This window comes from Sciurus vulgaris, assembly GCF_902686455.1.
Source record: "Sciurus vulgaris genome assembly, chromosome: 12".
Classification (NCBI taxonomy): domain Eukaryota; kingdom Metazoa; phylum Chordata; class Mammalia; order Rodentia; family Sciuridae; genus Sciurus; species Sciurus vulgaris.
Genome location: NC_136473.1, coordinates 98,439,269 through 98,455,930, shown reverse-complemented (window position 1 = coordinate 98,455,930; position 16,662 = coordinate 98,439,269). Strand labels below are relative to the sequence as shown.

The following is a 16,662-nucleotide window of genomic DNA, read 5'->3' as shown; positions in this document are numbered from 1 at the left end:
AGGGCCCGAAGCAGAAATACTGTATTATTAATACATATAATGGACTCTGCAGGGGCAGAAAAGAAGCATGGCTTGAATAAAGACAAGACACACCAAGCCTCCCAGTAAGGTTCTGAATATTAAGCACTTTTTCTTCCAAAAATATTTAAAGAGGAGAGAGAGGAGGAAAAAAGATAATAATTTAAGAGGGATGTCTCATGTACTATTTATTATCATAGGAAGGAAAGTCAAACTCAATAAAGTACAGATTGATTGATCAAACAAAGCCCAGCCAGGACTTAATAAAATACAGACTGGAGGCAAGTCGTGCCCTAGCACATATTTTAAAGCCATGTTTCAAAAACGTTATCCATGGGGGGTATGGATGATTTTTATCAAATGGCAAGGACAGACACTAATAATGGCAAAGTTTTGTGTTCTTAGATTGCCACTTAACCAAGAGTAGCCTCTGGGAAGCTGTTCATTCCCTTTCAGTGCTTAGTGTCCAATTAGGGGATGAAACTATCAACAGGGTCCTTGTTAGAGCCGTGGAAAATGTTATGACTGCCAGTCAATGATTATTTTGAAGGAATGGAAGAAAAGGGTTATTAAGACTCTATATTATGGCTAATGCATCATATTATACACCATGAATATTTAGTAACTATTTTAAAGAGAGTATGCACAAAAAAAGAGCATAAATTTCAAACAAATACCTTTATTTAAGGAAACATGCTTTCTCCTGGTAATATCATGTGATAATACTAATTATTTTCACCAATTTTTGACTACTCTCACTTTCTTCAATATATAAATTTTGATTAGACTGATCTTTGGATTTAACTTAACTTTAAACAATTTAATAGAAGCCCTTCAGTTTTGGTGGAGAAGTTAAGCCCCTGGGACTTGAAAGCACAGTGACCTCAGAAACACTTTCATGGCTTTTCTTATCTGCAAATCATTTCTCTGTGACAGATGAGTGCATCTTTCCTCCATTCTGTCAGCCTTGTCTTTCCTGTGTTAATTTTGCTCCTTTGCTTCATGTAGTAGAGACAATTTTGTGTTCAGAACACTTTTTTTTTTGGTACCAGGGATTGAACCCAGGGGTGTTTAACCACTGAGCCACATCCCCAGAACTTTTTAATTTAAAAAATAAAATTAAAATTTTTAAAAATTTTGAAAAAGTTTTTTAAAAACTTTTTGAAAAACTCAACTAAGTTGTTTGGGACCTGCTAAATTGCTGAGGCTGGCTTTGAACTCGTGATCCTCCTGCCTCAGCCTTCTGAGCTGCTGGGGTGTAGGCCACGGATGTAGTAGTGGGCTACATTTTTATATTTATAAAAAAATAGTTCTCAAGCAATTTTACTTTTGAACTTTTGAGAAAAAACATGCCTACGTGTACTATAATCAGATATTTGTTTTTATATATATTCAGCTTCCTTTTCCCATCCCACTCCCTACTTGAGGCTGATCTGATTATCTCGTGGTTTAAAAAAAAAAGATTCTTTCTTGGTTATCGGGTGTTTTGGATGAAAGTCCTTCAAAACTGATTTTCAAAAGATCTTGTAAGGCTAATGATATTTTAGACTCATTCTTTAACTAGAGCAGAGGATTGTGCCTTCTACTTACAGTGATTTCATCTTGTCTGATGGCACTGTTGAGTGTAGCGTCCTCGTGTTAGTGGAATTTGCTTGTAAGCCTTGAACATGTGTTTTAGGAAAGAAGGTGGTAGTCGTCCAACTCTTAAGATGCACAGCATGTCAGAGGGTGAAGAAGATCCACATATGCCTTCTGTTCTAATTCTAACAGAAACCATCTTCACCGTATAGGCTTCTAGCTATTTTTAGGAGAATCAGTAGGAGATCTATAATGTAAGAATTGTTGAAAGAAAATATGAAATGGAACTTTAGACTTGGAGGGATAAAGATCAGAGCAGGGCTGGCTATACACTTTGTGAGACTAAGTGCAAAATGAAACACAGGGACTCCTGTTTAAAAATGAAGAATTTCAAAACAGGGACAGCAGAGCTTTCAACCAAGCATGGGGCTCTTGTGTAACCACACAGGTCGCACACTCACGAAGCCTGCCCTGGTCCAAAGCTGAGAGGGTAGTAAAAAAGAAAAATCTATTTTCCCATGATGTTTCCCTCCCTGAATCCCACCTTACACACATGCTTATCAGGTGACCATCTCTCAAGGGGGCACCATTGTGTCAGTTAGCAGAGCCAGCTCTAATGCCGGGGGAAGGACGCCAAAGGAAGGTTGTATCCCACCTGCTTTGGGCAGGTGAACGGAGCCAGGAGCTCTCCGGACTGACCTCGGAGAGGGAGCTCTGCTTCCTAGCAGTGTGGTCTGGATCTCATTTTTCATGGTCACTTTCATGGTGATTGCTACCTTGAAGGGTTATTGGGTAGATCAAAGGTAACGGGAAAAATATCGAGCACAGTGGCTGATAGGCAGTGGGAGCCCAATCTATATTGCACTTAGGATCATTTTTGGTAAGTGAGGACAAATACTGAGGATGAGTGAGAAAGGTCTCTGTCTCAGAGGGGTGCAGGGTCTCCAGATGCGTGGAGAGCCGCGTAAGGGCTGGTTGATGAGTTCCTCCTCAGCTACTGAGCGCTCTGGGATAGTCCACAACTCGGAATGGCATCTTCTTCCCAAGCAGGGCACCGAGCCATCTGTGGGAAGTCCGTGCACAGAAGAGTTCAGTCTCCAGCACTGAGCATTTGCCAGCTTTCCCCCACACGTGGAGATGAGAGAGCCCTTGTGGGCAGACAGCAGAGCAAGAGCCGTGGGGTCACTGGGCTGTGCTCTGCTTCCAGAGGTTCCGTCATCTCTTCTGAGATGTTGTCATTTGGCTATTTTATTCAGTTATATTTCCATGATATGTGACGGACAGTCAAAACCATTTTATGTAGTTTTCCTATTTTGTTTTGACTTATTATTTGTTGTTTAGTTTCATCTCCAATAACAACAATGGAATTTCCTTCCCTACTCATCTGGCCTGTTTCCACTTTTGCCTGTTTATTTTAATTTCCTTTTGCTCTTGGCCTGAAACCTCCACATGACCCTGCTTTGTTTATTTCCTTGCATGGATGTGTCAGCATCATTTATTAGCATGTCCGCTCGGGAGAACTTGGTTCATTAATCACGGAAGCTCTGTTTCCTGATTTCTAATGGGAACGTAGTAAGTACTGTGTCTCTTAAGTACTTGGGGATTGCTTTGGGTATCAATGTCCTCATCACTGCTCTCCACCAACAGATGGGCTGGCCCTCATGGCTTGCAGATGGAGCATAGGAGCCCCCAGGGCAGAGAAGTAAGTCCTCTGCCAAAGACCCTTGTCTCAAATCCTTCGCCCTGTGGTCCTGCCCCTCTTATTGGTCTCACTTCCCAGTTGCTCTTATTTGGGCAGTGGGTTATGTGAGCATAAGACCTGCTTTTTGCAAACATACTCAATCCCCCTAAGACATTTTCATGAAAACCATTCTGTCATTAGCTGATAAGCAATTCCATTTTGCAGTATTAGCTCTTTGTGTGTGGGGGATGGGGTATGTGATGTGTGTTATTAGACTTGTCTCCTTACGAAGAGTTTAGTCCACTGAGTCAATAAAGTTAAGCAGAAGTAATAACTTGATTTTTACACCTGTTATTTGAATGTAATAAATCCGTTACTTCATTTTGCTGAATTCTCATGACCGGACTGAGAGACCATCACATTTTTTGTTTGTTTGTGGTATTGGGAATTGAACCCAGGGCCTCACACTTGCTAGGCAAGTGTTCTGCCACTGAACTATATTGCTAGCCCAGTTCATCACATATTTTAATATTTACTCTGTATATGATACCATCTATAGTCTCAAGATGCTTATAAGACTAGAAGGTGGAAACAGTTGAAAGCAAATAAATATAATCCAGTGTTATGGGTGACACAGTAGAAGCCCATCCAGAGTACATGAGTGACAAAGAGGGAGACCTTTATTATCTTGGGGTGGGTTTTGGAGAACATGTACCACAAACAAGAATTGAAGTTTCTGGATGTATTTGGAATGCACAAGTACGTTCGAATGGTTGAAGAGGCAGCAGTGCATGCACAAGGTAGGAGAAGGGAAGGGGGAGAATCCAGGCATGAAGGCCTTTAGATGCCATATGAAGGCGTTTCGGATTCTGTTCTCCAGGACACCTTTTCGGTGGGCAGAACATCATTAGCAGATTTACTTTTTAAAAAAATTACCTTGAGAAAAATCAATTCATGAGGACTCAAATGGAGACAGAGGGCTCCTTATGACAGTGTGATGTGGAACCAGGCTAGACAAAGTGAGATTCTGAGCAAACCAGTGGTCCATGGAAAGATGTCAAGAAAGTCAACTTTATAAAATTGGTATTGATTTTTTAAATCTTGTCTTATAGTTATTGCCAATAAGACCAAGAAAGTAACACAGTCCATAAATGTCAAAAATGTCAAAGGGAATCTTCCTCTGTCCTTCCATTGCAGAGTTGGTTTTCTTTGTTGTTTTGGGAGCGGGGGTTGAACCCAGGGCCTCGCGCATGCAATGCAAATTCTGTACCATAGAACGGCCCAGCCCTTTGCTGCAGTTTGGAAGTGATGCTTCACAGACTATATTGTAACATGCCACATTGTCAACTCTTGATTACAGCTTTTCTCTCCTGGGCTCTAAGCTTCTTAGGTTTAAGAACCAAACTACTGAATTATTTGTGTGTGCTTCACATGAAGCCTCGTAGAGTCAAGTGCAGAGGAAATGTTTGAAAAGCAAAACTTCCTACACCACAGCCATTGCTTCTTCCCCACGTACCACATGGCATGGAAGTGTGCAAAGACCACTCAGACTTGCCTGACATCCACTTTTTTCCATGGCTTCTCACGAGAGGCCAGAGCAAAATGGCAAATAGATGTAAAAGGCAGAAGATAGTTTTTATTTGCATTAAAGTTTGTGTCACTTTGCCCCTTGTCAAATGTGTCCCTGTACCTCCAGAAGCCTGTGTTAAAATACCAGTAATGAAAATTCAGAATATAAGAAGTGTCCATCAGAGTTGATGCCCGTTGTAAGACGGTCTTTGGTCGTCTCATGATCCACAGGATGATTATTTGCTTCCTCTGTGTGCGTTGTTTAAGGTTTTAACCTGGACCACACTTTATTCTTCCACACAGATCCGTAATGCCTCCTGCCTGCCTCTTTCAAGATGGAGGAGAAAACCGTGGGAGAGCCTACTCAAGTGGTATCTAAACTCAAGCTTTCCACCAAGGTAGAAAGCACAGGACACTGGCTGGTGGAAGATCATGCTCGAATATGGGAAGTTTTGAAGACGGAGGAGGTAAGACAACTCTAGCTGACACAATTGGTGCAATGATGGATTTGCTCATACCTGGAACCATTACTCTTAGCACAGCCAGCACCACAGGCCTTATGGGAATGTCTGTACTCAGAGCCATAGGCCCAACCATGACTGGAGAACACAGTTGGGCTGTGTCCCATGGATATTAATGACTACACAGTGATTCAGGCAAAGGCAAAGGAGGCAGCACTTATGGCAGGTTTTAAAAAGAATGAGCTGAGGCTTGTGTGCCTGTAGTCTGCCCTTTGGCCTCAGATACCCCAAGGACATAACTGGAGGCCATCCTCTTTCTGTCTTCTCTCAAGGCTGCCCCCTGTTACTCTTTTTCTCTCTCAAGCCTATTATACTGAAGTTTCATTTTGACATATCCAACAGTAGCGTGTGTGTGTGTGTGTGTGTGTGTGTGTGTGAGAGAGAGAGAGAGAGAGAGAGAGAGAGAGAGAGAGAGAGAGAGAGAGAGAGAAAGGAGAGAGAGAGAGAGAGAGAGAGAGAGAGAGAGAGAGAGAGAGAGAGAGAGAGAAAGGAGAGAGAGAGAGAGAGAACATTCAAGGTGGGGAAGATGATGATCTTACTATTTCAGTGGGAATTATAAATTATAACATCTTTTTAGGTGTTTGAGGTAAAATCGTAAATACTACTAAGGTATTGAAGAACCTCTTCACTATATGCATAGTTGAATGAAGAGTCATAAAAGCTTGATTGGAAAAGAGAATGGAGATGTTCATCTATACATGGGAAAGTTCTGACTTCACTGAGCTTAGGATTTGTCTTATGTGCACTAAAGCTGGAATGAAAGTTATTGGTTTTAATACATAGGAAAGAACATTTCAGGGAGAGGTAAAAAACAAGCTTCAAAATAATGACTGTGGTATAGAAATGCAGAAGGCAAAACATAGAATACTTAATACATGGTACCAGAAAGACCAAGGACCATTTTCTGAGGGTGCCTCCCTAGTGGTATTCATTATCTTGGGTTGTTGTCTAGGGTCTGGTCCTCATATTCCAAACATAGAAAATTTATTTTCTCATATAACCAATAGCAGAGTGTTCTTGACACACTCCTTCTCCTCCTCCTCCTCCTCGTCATCATCATCACCCTAAGGGTAGGAGGAAACTTTGGAAGGTTATGCTGTTAAAAACATACTTACACATGCTTGTGTGTAAAAGTTTTTCTTGATTAATACTTAATAGGTGAATTTTTAGTTAGATACACGAAAATTTTGTTTTTCAAGTCATTGTCAAATAGTTTTCTCCAAGGGGCTGGGGAGATAGCTCAGTTGGTAAAGTGCTTGCCTGATAAGCACAAGGCCATGGGTTCGATTCCCAGCACCCCCCCCCCCAAAAAAAAAAAAAAGTTTTCCAAGATCATGCCAATGTGTGCTCCTACCATCAGTGCATAAAATTTCCCCTTGTTCCACACACTTGGAAACTCTCAAAATTGTCAGATTTCTTAATTTTTCTATCTATTATATCTGAAATAAAATCTCATTCTTTGTTGGTTATTTTTGAATCTCATCTCCACCTGAGACCACTTTTCTTTTTTTCTTTAGTACTTAATTGTCTAAGAGTCCAACAATAGCAAAACTCACCCCCTTTCCCCAGCACCGTCTTAAGATGTCTTTATTTTGATCACTCTTAGAAACAGTCTAGATGGGTGCAGAGTTATGGGTTATTTTCTTTCAGTACATTGGAAATATTCCATTTGCCTTTGCTTTGCATTGCTCTGGAGGAGGAATTAGTTTAATTTTCATTCTTTTGTATATAATATCTTTACTCTTTAACTACTTACACCTTATTTACATTTTTGCAATTATACAAATGCATTAATTCATTCTTCTGTTTTTGATATGGATTTCTTTTTATTTAACTTTTTGGAATTCATGATGGGCTTCACAAATAATTGAATTGGTATCTTTTCTAGTCTGGAAACCTCTTTTATAATTTTCTTTTCAAATTTGCCTCATTCTTTTATAACTCCAATAAGATTTTCTTTTTGCTTTTGTCACTCTTTGCTCATGTCCCTTAACCTCTTTCAGGGTTACTATGTTTTTATTCTTCTCTGTGTTGCTTTCTGGTTTATTTTATATTTATCTTCCAATTCACTAATTCTCTCTTCAGCAGCATCTAATCTGCTCTTTAACTCAATCACTTGATTTTTAAATTTCATTTCTATTTTTATTCTTCTAGAAGTTCATTTTCTTTTTAAATCATATAGTTTTTCTTTTAGCCTCTTGCTTTCTTTTTGTTCATATTTTTATTTTTTAGTCATGTTTGTCTGGAACTCTGAAGGGTCTGGGATTTTACCCCACATGTAAGTTAACTTGCTACAATTTTGTGGATGCTGAAAGATGACATGAGACTCTTGCCTCAGATCTAAATACTTTATTATTCACAATAAAAGCAATAGTCAGAGTATTGTCATGTTTGTTTTGGTTTCATATGACCTGATTCCTATAGGAGCAACACAGGTGAACCTAGATACATGTCTGCAGAGGAAAGGACATTGAGCTTAGGAATCCTGCCATTTTATAGTAGGTAGTAAGCAAGCTTCCATTTTGATCTAAGGGTAGACATTAGCACATTCCTCAAGGTTGCCTGCTATAAACTCAGCCTGAAAAATGATCTAGGAAAAGATGAGTTGGGGACTTGAATTTGTGCCAAACATGTAGGAACAAGAGATGTCCATGGAGGATTGTTTCCTTGTGGATGCTAGGCGAGCACTCTCCAAGAGGAGCCATCCCTTCAGCTTTGTTTCCTAATAATAGTAAATCTAATGGTTGTATATTCACTCTGGAGATTACAAAAACTATGGTCTTATTCTACTATCTGTTTTTCTGGTTGGATCTTGTACATGGTGTTTTGTTAATTTGTGATTTTTGATTTTGAGTGCATTTGTATTGGAATGAAAAGAGTTCTCTTCAGGGAGAATTTGCACTTATTTCTGGAAGCAACTGGAAACCTCTTTCAAGTAAATTCTTAGCCTGATTTTTTCAAACTATTCAATATGAATACAGGGTGGGAACTTACGCAAGGGCATTCTTGCTGTAGTGAATTCTAAGAGGGGTGAATAACTCCCCCTTGCTACTCCTACTCAGTACAGAATTTCAAGATAATCAACTTGCCTTGTATTGTCATGGAGAAATATTACTAGTTCACTCCAGGGCTGAGGGAATGGCATTTTTGGGTCTCAATTTTATGTAGTGGTGATTTCCTATAGATTCTCTCCATTGAACCAGTCCTAGACTTTGCATTATTGGTCCTTATGTGTTTTAAGGTAATAAAACCTATGTTGACTAGAGTAATATGGAGCTGTACTAATACTGTCTAAAACTCACATGGCTTAACCCAATAAAAGTTCATTTCTTTTTTTTTTTTATATTTTGCTTTAGTTGTAGGTGGACACAATACCTTTATTTTGTTTTTATGTGGTGCTGAGGATTGAACCCAGGGCCTCATGCGTGCTAGGCAAGCACTCTACCACTGAGCCACAACCCCAGCCCAAAAGTTTATTTCTTGACCACATAATAATCCAGTTTAGGTGTTTCTGGTGAGGGTGCTATTTTTCTCCATGTGGTAATTCAGGACCCAGCTACTTTCTTCTTGTAGCTCTACAACTGTCTGTGGCCTGGAAATCTTCTATATTCAGCTTGTAATTAAAAAGTCTGACCTTAAAAAAAAAACCCTGGAATTAATCTAACCAAAGAGGTGAAAGATCTCTGCTATGAAAACTATAGAACACTAAAGAAAGAAATTAAGAGGTTCAGAAGATCAAAAGAACTCCTGTGTTCTTGGATAGGCAGAATTAATATTGTCAAAATGGCTATACTACCAAAAATAACATACACATTCAATGCAATCCTCATCAAAATACCAATGACATTGTTCACAGAACTAGAAAAAGAGCAGTCCTAAAATTTGTTTGGAAGGATAAGAGACCCAGAATAGCCAAAGCAATTCGGACAAGCAAAGAGATGCAGGAGACATCACAATACCCATTCTTAAATTATACTACAGAGCTGTAGTAGTAAAAACATCATGGTATTGGCATCAAAATAGATATAAAGACCAATGGATGAGAACAGAAGACATAGAGACAAACCCAAATTTTTACAACCATCTGACACTTGACAAACTGCTAAAATATATATATTGGAGAAAAGGTCGCCTTTTAAATAAATGATGCTGGGAAAGCTGGATATCCATATGGAGAAGAATAAATTTAGTTCCCTGTCTTTCCCTGCACAAAAGTCAAATCAGAGTGGATCTAAGATTTAGGAATTAGACCAGAAACCTTGCAACTGGTAGAAGAAGCATAGGGTTAATACTCTATCATATAGTTGTGGCACCGACTTCCTCAACAAGACGCCTAAAGATCAAGAATCAGTAAGTAGGATGCCATCAAATTAAAAAGCTTCTGCACAGCAAAGAGAGAGTGAAGAGAGAGCCTACAGAATGGGAGAAAATCTTTGCTTTCTATTCCTCTGACAGGAGATTAATATCCAGAATATATAAAGAACCAAAAAAACCTCAATGCCAAAAAAGGAAATAGCCTAATCAATAAAGGGGCAAAAGAACTAAACAGAAACTTCTCAAAAGAAGAAACACAAATGGCCAGGAAATACATGAAAATATGTTCAGCATTTCTAGTAATTAGGGAAATGCAAATCAAAGCTACACTAAGGTTTCTTCTCACTCCAGTCAGAATGCAATTACCAAGGAGATGAATAATAATAAATGCCAGTGAGGATGTGGGAGAAAAGATGTACTCTTACATTGTTGGTGGGACTGCAAATTAGTACAGCCACTCTGTAAAGAAGTGTGGAGATTCCTTTGAAAACTAGGAATGAAATCACTATATGATTCAGCTGTCTTCTTGGTATTTATCCAAAAGATAAATCAGCATACTATAGTAATACAGCCATTTTATAGCAGCAAAATTCACAATAGCCAAACTATGGAATCCACCCAGATGCTGGTCAATAGATGAATGGATTAAGAAAATGTGGTTTATATACACAATGGAGTTTTACTTAGTCATAAAGAAGAGTGAAGTAATGGCATTTGCCAATAAGTGGATGGACATGGAGAAAAATCATGCTAAGTGAAATAAAGCCAGACTCAGAAAATCAAGGATCAAAAGTTTTCTCTCATATGTGGAAGTTAGAGCAAAATAAGGGAAAGAAGGCCATTGGGGAGGGGATCAGATGTCATAAAGATACAGGAGGGTCAGTGGAGTGGAAGAACAAGCGTGAGGGAGGGAAAGGGGAAGATAAATGGATGAATTTAACAAAAACATGTTAAATTCATACATTAGGGTACCAAAGGAATCTCGCCTTTCTGTATATGAAGAAGAGAGGACGTTTAGTAGAGGAGAGGAGGGAGAATAGCGGGAGGGCAGAGGGGAAGAAAAGTGGGGAAGGAATGGGGATTGAAATCAAATTCCTTGCCTGCATGATTCTGTCAAAATGAACTCAAGTGCTGTGTGTAACTAATACTCTAATTTACAAGAAGAGGTTGAAAAGGGTACACTTTATTCTTAACTCTCTGGACTAGAAGTGACATGCATTACATCAGCTTATGCTCTTATCCTGAGATCTGGTCCCACTACCCACACAGAGGTGAGGGAGTTAGGCTGGAGAAATGTAATGTCCAGTTGGGCCAGTACTGTAATACAATGGAAAGGCAAGTGCAAAGTGAATTTTGGTGGGCAGATAATAAATATAACCAAAAAAGAAAAAACGAAAAAGGCTAAATGGTACCTGGTTTGGCCAGTGATCTCTAAATGAAAGTTATCTTTTTTTGTTATGGTTCCCAGGGATTAAACCCAGGATCACTGAACCAGTGAGCCATGTCATCCCCAGTTCTTTTTACTTTTTATTTTGAGACAAGATGCTGAGGCTGGCTTTGAACTTGGGGTCATTGGACCTCAACCTCCTGGAGTAGCTGGGGTTAGAGCATGTCCCACCTCACCTGGCTGGAAACCAATGCTCTTCAGTTTACCAATGTATTGAAAAAGGTATTTTAGTTCTACTTTATGAAGCATTTTTATCTGTTTTTTAGTAGGAGAGTCAATTAGGATATTCAGTCCACCATACTGGTAGAAATGTGAGTGATTTAAAACTTACAAATCTAGATTTTAAGAAAAATGCATCGTTTAAAAATTATTTCACTAAGTTAGAGAGAATCATCTTAGGTAGTATTGAATTTGTATTATTTTTTGACAATATTTCGTTAAGTGCTTGTTCACACATGAATGTTCACTACTAACTTCTAATCATTTAAAAGTTTTATGTAGGCACAAGTTAGTATCAAGTATATTTGCAGTAAATTGGTGCAGCCTCTCTGGAAAGCAGTATGGAGGTTCTTCAGAAAACTTGGAATGGATCCACCATTTGACCCAGCTATCCCTCTCCTTGGTTTATACCCAAAGGACTTAAAGTCAGCATACTACAGTAAAGCAGCCACATGACTGTTTATAGCTGCTCAATTCACAAAAATAGCTAGATTGTGGAACCAACCTAGATGCCCTTCAATAGAAGAATGGATAAAGAAACTGTGGTATATGTACACAATGGAATAGTACTCAGTCATAAAGAAGAATAAAATTATAGTATTTGCTGGTAAATGGATGGAGTTGGAGAATATCGAGCTAAACAAAATAAGCCAATCCCAAAAAACCAAAGTCCTAATGTTTTCTCTGATAAGTGGACAATGATACATAATCAGGGTCCGGGGGTAAGAGAAGAATGAAGGCACTTTGGATTGTGTAGAGGGAAATGGGGTGGGAAGGGGTGGGGGAGGGAAAGATAGTGGACTGAGACAGACATCATTACCCTATGTATATGTATGATTACATGAATGGTGTGAATCTACATTGTGTACAACCATAGAAATGAAAAATTATACCCCATTTGTGTATAATGAATCAAAATGAGTCTATAAAAATTAAAAATTAAAAAAAATAAGATTACAGAGGTAAAAAAGAGTATATTTGCAGTTAAAGTATTATTTTCATTTTCAATGTAGTGATTAATTGTAGCTATTCCAAATATGCTTTTAAAATATAAATATTTAATTTTAAGTTATAAATGATACCTATATGTAGTGGAAAATATTGAATTGTTGGGGGGGGTCAAATAGGGAAACCAAATGTCTCTATAAAATCTCAGCATCTTTTATTTTTAAAGCGAGCAAGAGTAGATGGAGGATAGGACATGTTTTGCGGTGAAAATGTTGCTTTTTGATCACTGTGGTAGCTTACATGGGGGTATGAATTTGTCAAAGCTATTGAGCTCATACTCATTGTATATCTATATACACTTAAAACAGATACATTTCATTATATGTAAATTATACCTCTATAAAGTTGATCTTAAAAAATGGACAATGGGATGATACACTGGAATGAAACCAATCGGTCAATAATTGCAGTGCAGCAGTGGGTGTTACGCGGTGCTCTGGATGATGGGCGTGTCTGCAGGCGTTTTGAGCCTGGCGTGCACAGTCCAGCCTGGGTCTGAGTGTGCTGATGTACCTGTGGCGTCAGGGAAGGCGGGCTCCCCAGCAGGCTAGTACTTGAATTCACTCTTAAGGGAAAGAGAGAAATCCGCCCTGCAAATCAAATTTTAGAAAGACAATCAGATGAAATATTCATTGAAGAAGGAAACCTGTGTTCCGGGAAGTGTTAGAGAGAATGTCCTAGAGTTTGGAATACCTTAAGCTTTCCTCTTATCTTAAGTGGAATGATAAGAGATGACACTGAAAGGGACCAAGTAATGAAAAGTCTTACGTGTCTCACTTAGATCAAAAACTATGTTGTGGGCTGGGGATGTAGCTCAGTCGGCAAAGTGCTCGCCTTGCAAGCACAGAGCCCAGGGTTCGATCCCCAGCACCGCAAAAAAAAAAAAAAAAAAAACAGAAACAAAAAAAAAAAACTATGACATGGGTGTAGGGGAGTCAGTGAGGAGTTTTAGGAAGGGGTAGTGACAAGATCAGATTTGTTTTTCAGAAATGTGACTTGGTCAGACCTTTGTTGGATGCCCTGGAATGCTTCCAAGCCACTCAGTCTCACGCTGGTCTCTCCTCCGTTGGCACCAGGCTAGTCAGTGCTGACCTGGGGATCATTTGAGTTGTTCTTTGTCTCTCTCCAGATGGGTTGTCTTTGAAACCATGCCCATTAGTCTTAACTCTACTTCACTTAAAATTCCAAAGCACTGGCACACTACTGGATCCAGGTTGAAATAAATGCTTGGTGATGGATTGGTGAGTCATTTTCATGATTTAATGGTAATGTGTTGTTTCTGTAAATTATAACATCAACCAAAATGTTGTCATCTTGGATCTCTGAGTACAAAAGAGACCTATTCATTCGATGCACCATTGGGTAGCTTAAGTCATGGTGCAAAGTATTTATTTTTGGTGTTGCTGATCGAGCTTTGGGTCATTCACTAAGCAGGGATCTTATCTGTGTTCAATGTTTTACATTTGTGAGAATCACCAAAATAAGTGATAGTCTCCGTAGCCATGGAACAGAGATGTTCTGTGGGAAGTTAATCCAGTGGATGTCTGCACGGAGCCTGTGCAGATGACCTCTTCCTCTCTCGCCCAGGAATGGGGCCCCACATAGAGACATCACATTCTTGGAGGAGGAAATAGCAATGTGATCACCATGCATGCTTTGGAGATTAAATCATACTCATCCGAGGGACCAGAGGAGAGAGAACTTGGAAAAAGCTGGATGACAGTGTGGATCACCAGTGGGAGGGCTTTGTATTCAACCCTGAAGAGCCAGCTCTTGCTGAACTCCAAGGCTCTGCTTTGAAGACAGAGCGGGGTTCTTCTTAAGGATTCTAAATGAATTCCTTTTTCTGCCTGTCAAAATTTTCATATGAGGCAAAGACATAGAAATCTCCTTCCTATATTAAAATGCTTTGAAGCATGGATATCTAAGATGAGTAAAGTAGACATGTCATTAGTAGTGAGAAATGAAATAGGTTGAATAATATTCAGTTGGAGTCTGTAAGGGAGGGAAAACACCATTACAGAGTATCTGCTTCGTATTAAGAACTGTGCTTGGCAATTTCATATTCATCAACATACTTAAGTGTCATAGCCATGGGGACATCTTTCATTTATTTATAAGAATTTTTAATTTTTTTTTTTGCATGTTGACCCCTTTACATAGGCTGTCTCTGCTGCTAAGGACCAGCTAGCATCACTGCTTTGAGAGCTGTGGAGATTTTTAAAAATTATAATTAGTGGTACCTATTAATTGAACAGAATAATGGGTTGCTGTGTGACATTTTCATAATACTTTTAATGTATTGACTGTATCCCTTCCCTTCCCCCTCCCCCTGACCCTCTTCCCCTTCCCTGAGTCCCTTCCCCCTTGATTCCACATATGAGATAAAATATGTGATCCTTGTCTTTCTGATTCTTATTTATTTTACTTAACAGGATGATTTTATTTTTCTTTATGGCCTAATAATACTCCACTCATGTGTGTGTGTGTGTGTGTGTGTGTGTGTGCGTGTGTGTGTATCTCACATATTTTTTGTGCATTGATTTGGTGATGGGCATCTAGGCTGGTTCTGTAACTTGGCTTTTGTGAATAGTGCTGCAATAAATATGGACATGCAGGTGTCTTAATTACATGTTGACTTTGATTCCTCCAGGTATATATATACTCAGGAGTGGTTTAGCTGGATAGTTCTATTTTTAGTTTTTTGAAGAATCTACATACTGATTTCCATAGTGGCTGTTCTAGTTAGTTTACATTCCAGTAGGGTAAGAGAGTTCCTTTTTCCCACATCCTCTTCATCATATTTTTTTTTAATAATAGGTCTTCTGACTAGGGTGACAGGGAATCTCACTGTATTTTTGATTTGTATTTCTCTGATGGCTAAAGATGTCGAGCCTTTCTTCCTTTATAATATTGGCCATGTGCACTTCTTTTGGAAAATGTCTGTCTGGCTCATTTGCCCAGTTACTTGCAGGAGTTTTGAAGATTAGAGGTTAAGGTGAATGCCCAAAGATCCATAACTGGTAAACTGCAGGGTAAGACTTAAATTCCAGCATAGCTTCTTCAGAGCTAGGCTTTATCTCCGCATGAAGCTACCAAGATTGCTCACATCTGCTTCCCTGCTCACCCTTCACTGGTCTCAGCTCTGTGTGTAGTACGGGTCTTGCTCACAGAATGTGGCTCTGTGATGTCCTGTGAACCAGCGCCCACAGGCCCTCAGGGTCCTAACCGCCTGCCTTCCTCGTGGTGTTGGCCTCGGTTTTGGGGCTGAGCTTCCACTTCGTCCCCCATCCAGTATCTTTCTCAGCCAGTTCTGGCTGCTAGAGCAAAGTACCACGGACGGGGTGGATCATGAGAAGCAAACGTTTATTTCTCACAGTTCTGGAGGCTGGAAGCCCCAGATCAGGGTGTCAGCTTGGTCGGGTTCCAGTGAAGGGCCTCTTCCAGGGGCCAGAACCGCCTTCTTCCCGTGTAACAAGGCAGAGAGAGCTGGAGAGCGCCTATCGTAACAGCTGTGGTTCCATTCACAAGGGCTTCCTCTTGCGACCTGAGTGTCTGCCAGAGGCCCCACCTCCTAGTACCATCGCATCGGAGTCAGGATTTCAGTACAGATTTAGGGGACACGAACATTCAGTCTGTATCAGTGTCCCAGTATTCCATGGAGACAGCACCCCTGCCTTTAACTCCATCCTGTTTAACTGGAAACCAGAAGTCTGCCTGGCGCGTTGTCGCTTTGTCTTCTGCATAACTGAGTTGCGCTCCCCATTCCCTAAGCTATTGACCGAGGTCTGATTTTGACCAGTCCGGCTGTTTGGAACCTGGATATTTTCCCCTCTTTCCTGAACCCCTGTTGCTTCCTTGGGCATTAACACTTGCCTGAATCACATCAGAGTTTAACACTTGCCTGAATCACATCAGAGTTTAACGCTTGCCTGAATCATATCAGAGTTTTCCTGTGCCCTGCCTTTTTTTTTTTTTTTTTTTAAATGAGACAGGTGCTGCCACAAGACAGAATGCAAGACAGGCTGAGGAAAAGCAGAGTTTGTCACCCTCACAGGTTCTAGAGACAGGTGGCAGGGCATGCCACACAGAGTCACATAGGAAAGAGGCAGAGGTGGTCAGGAGGCAGAAGACAGGATAGGGAAGGTTTAGGGCATCCCTCACTGGCAAGGCAGGGCAGGGGATCCATTTAGGATTGGCTAGTTGGAATGATTTCGGTGGGCTTTGGGCTGTGGAGTGGTCTCTAGTTTCATGGTACCCAACCCAGGATGACTGAGGTAGAGGAATATTGTTTCCTGAGGGGTACA

The 16,662-nt window shown here is 40.0% G+C and overlaps 1 protein-coding gene across 4 annotated transcripts in view; it reads left to right on the top strand.

Moving 5' to 3' along the window:
• Positions 1-5,177: 5,177 nt before the first annotated feature.
• RGL1 (ral guanine nucleotide dissociation stimulator like 1) overlaps positions 5,178-16,662 on the top strand; it is a 147,119-nt gene continuing 135,634 nt past the window's right edge. For 2 of the 4 annotated variants that reach the window (XM_079108019.1, XM_079108018.1), the window contains exon 1: positions 5,178-5,313. In XM_079108019.1, coding sequence (XP_078964145.1) covers positions 5,182-5,313 — 132 coding nt within the window. In that variant the 5' untranslated portion in view covers positions 5,178-5,181. The remainder of the gene's footprint in view (positions 5,314-16,662) is intronic. The other 2 variants (XM_079108021.1, XM_079108020.1) reach the window with 1 other exon arrangement.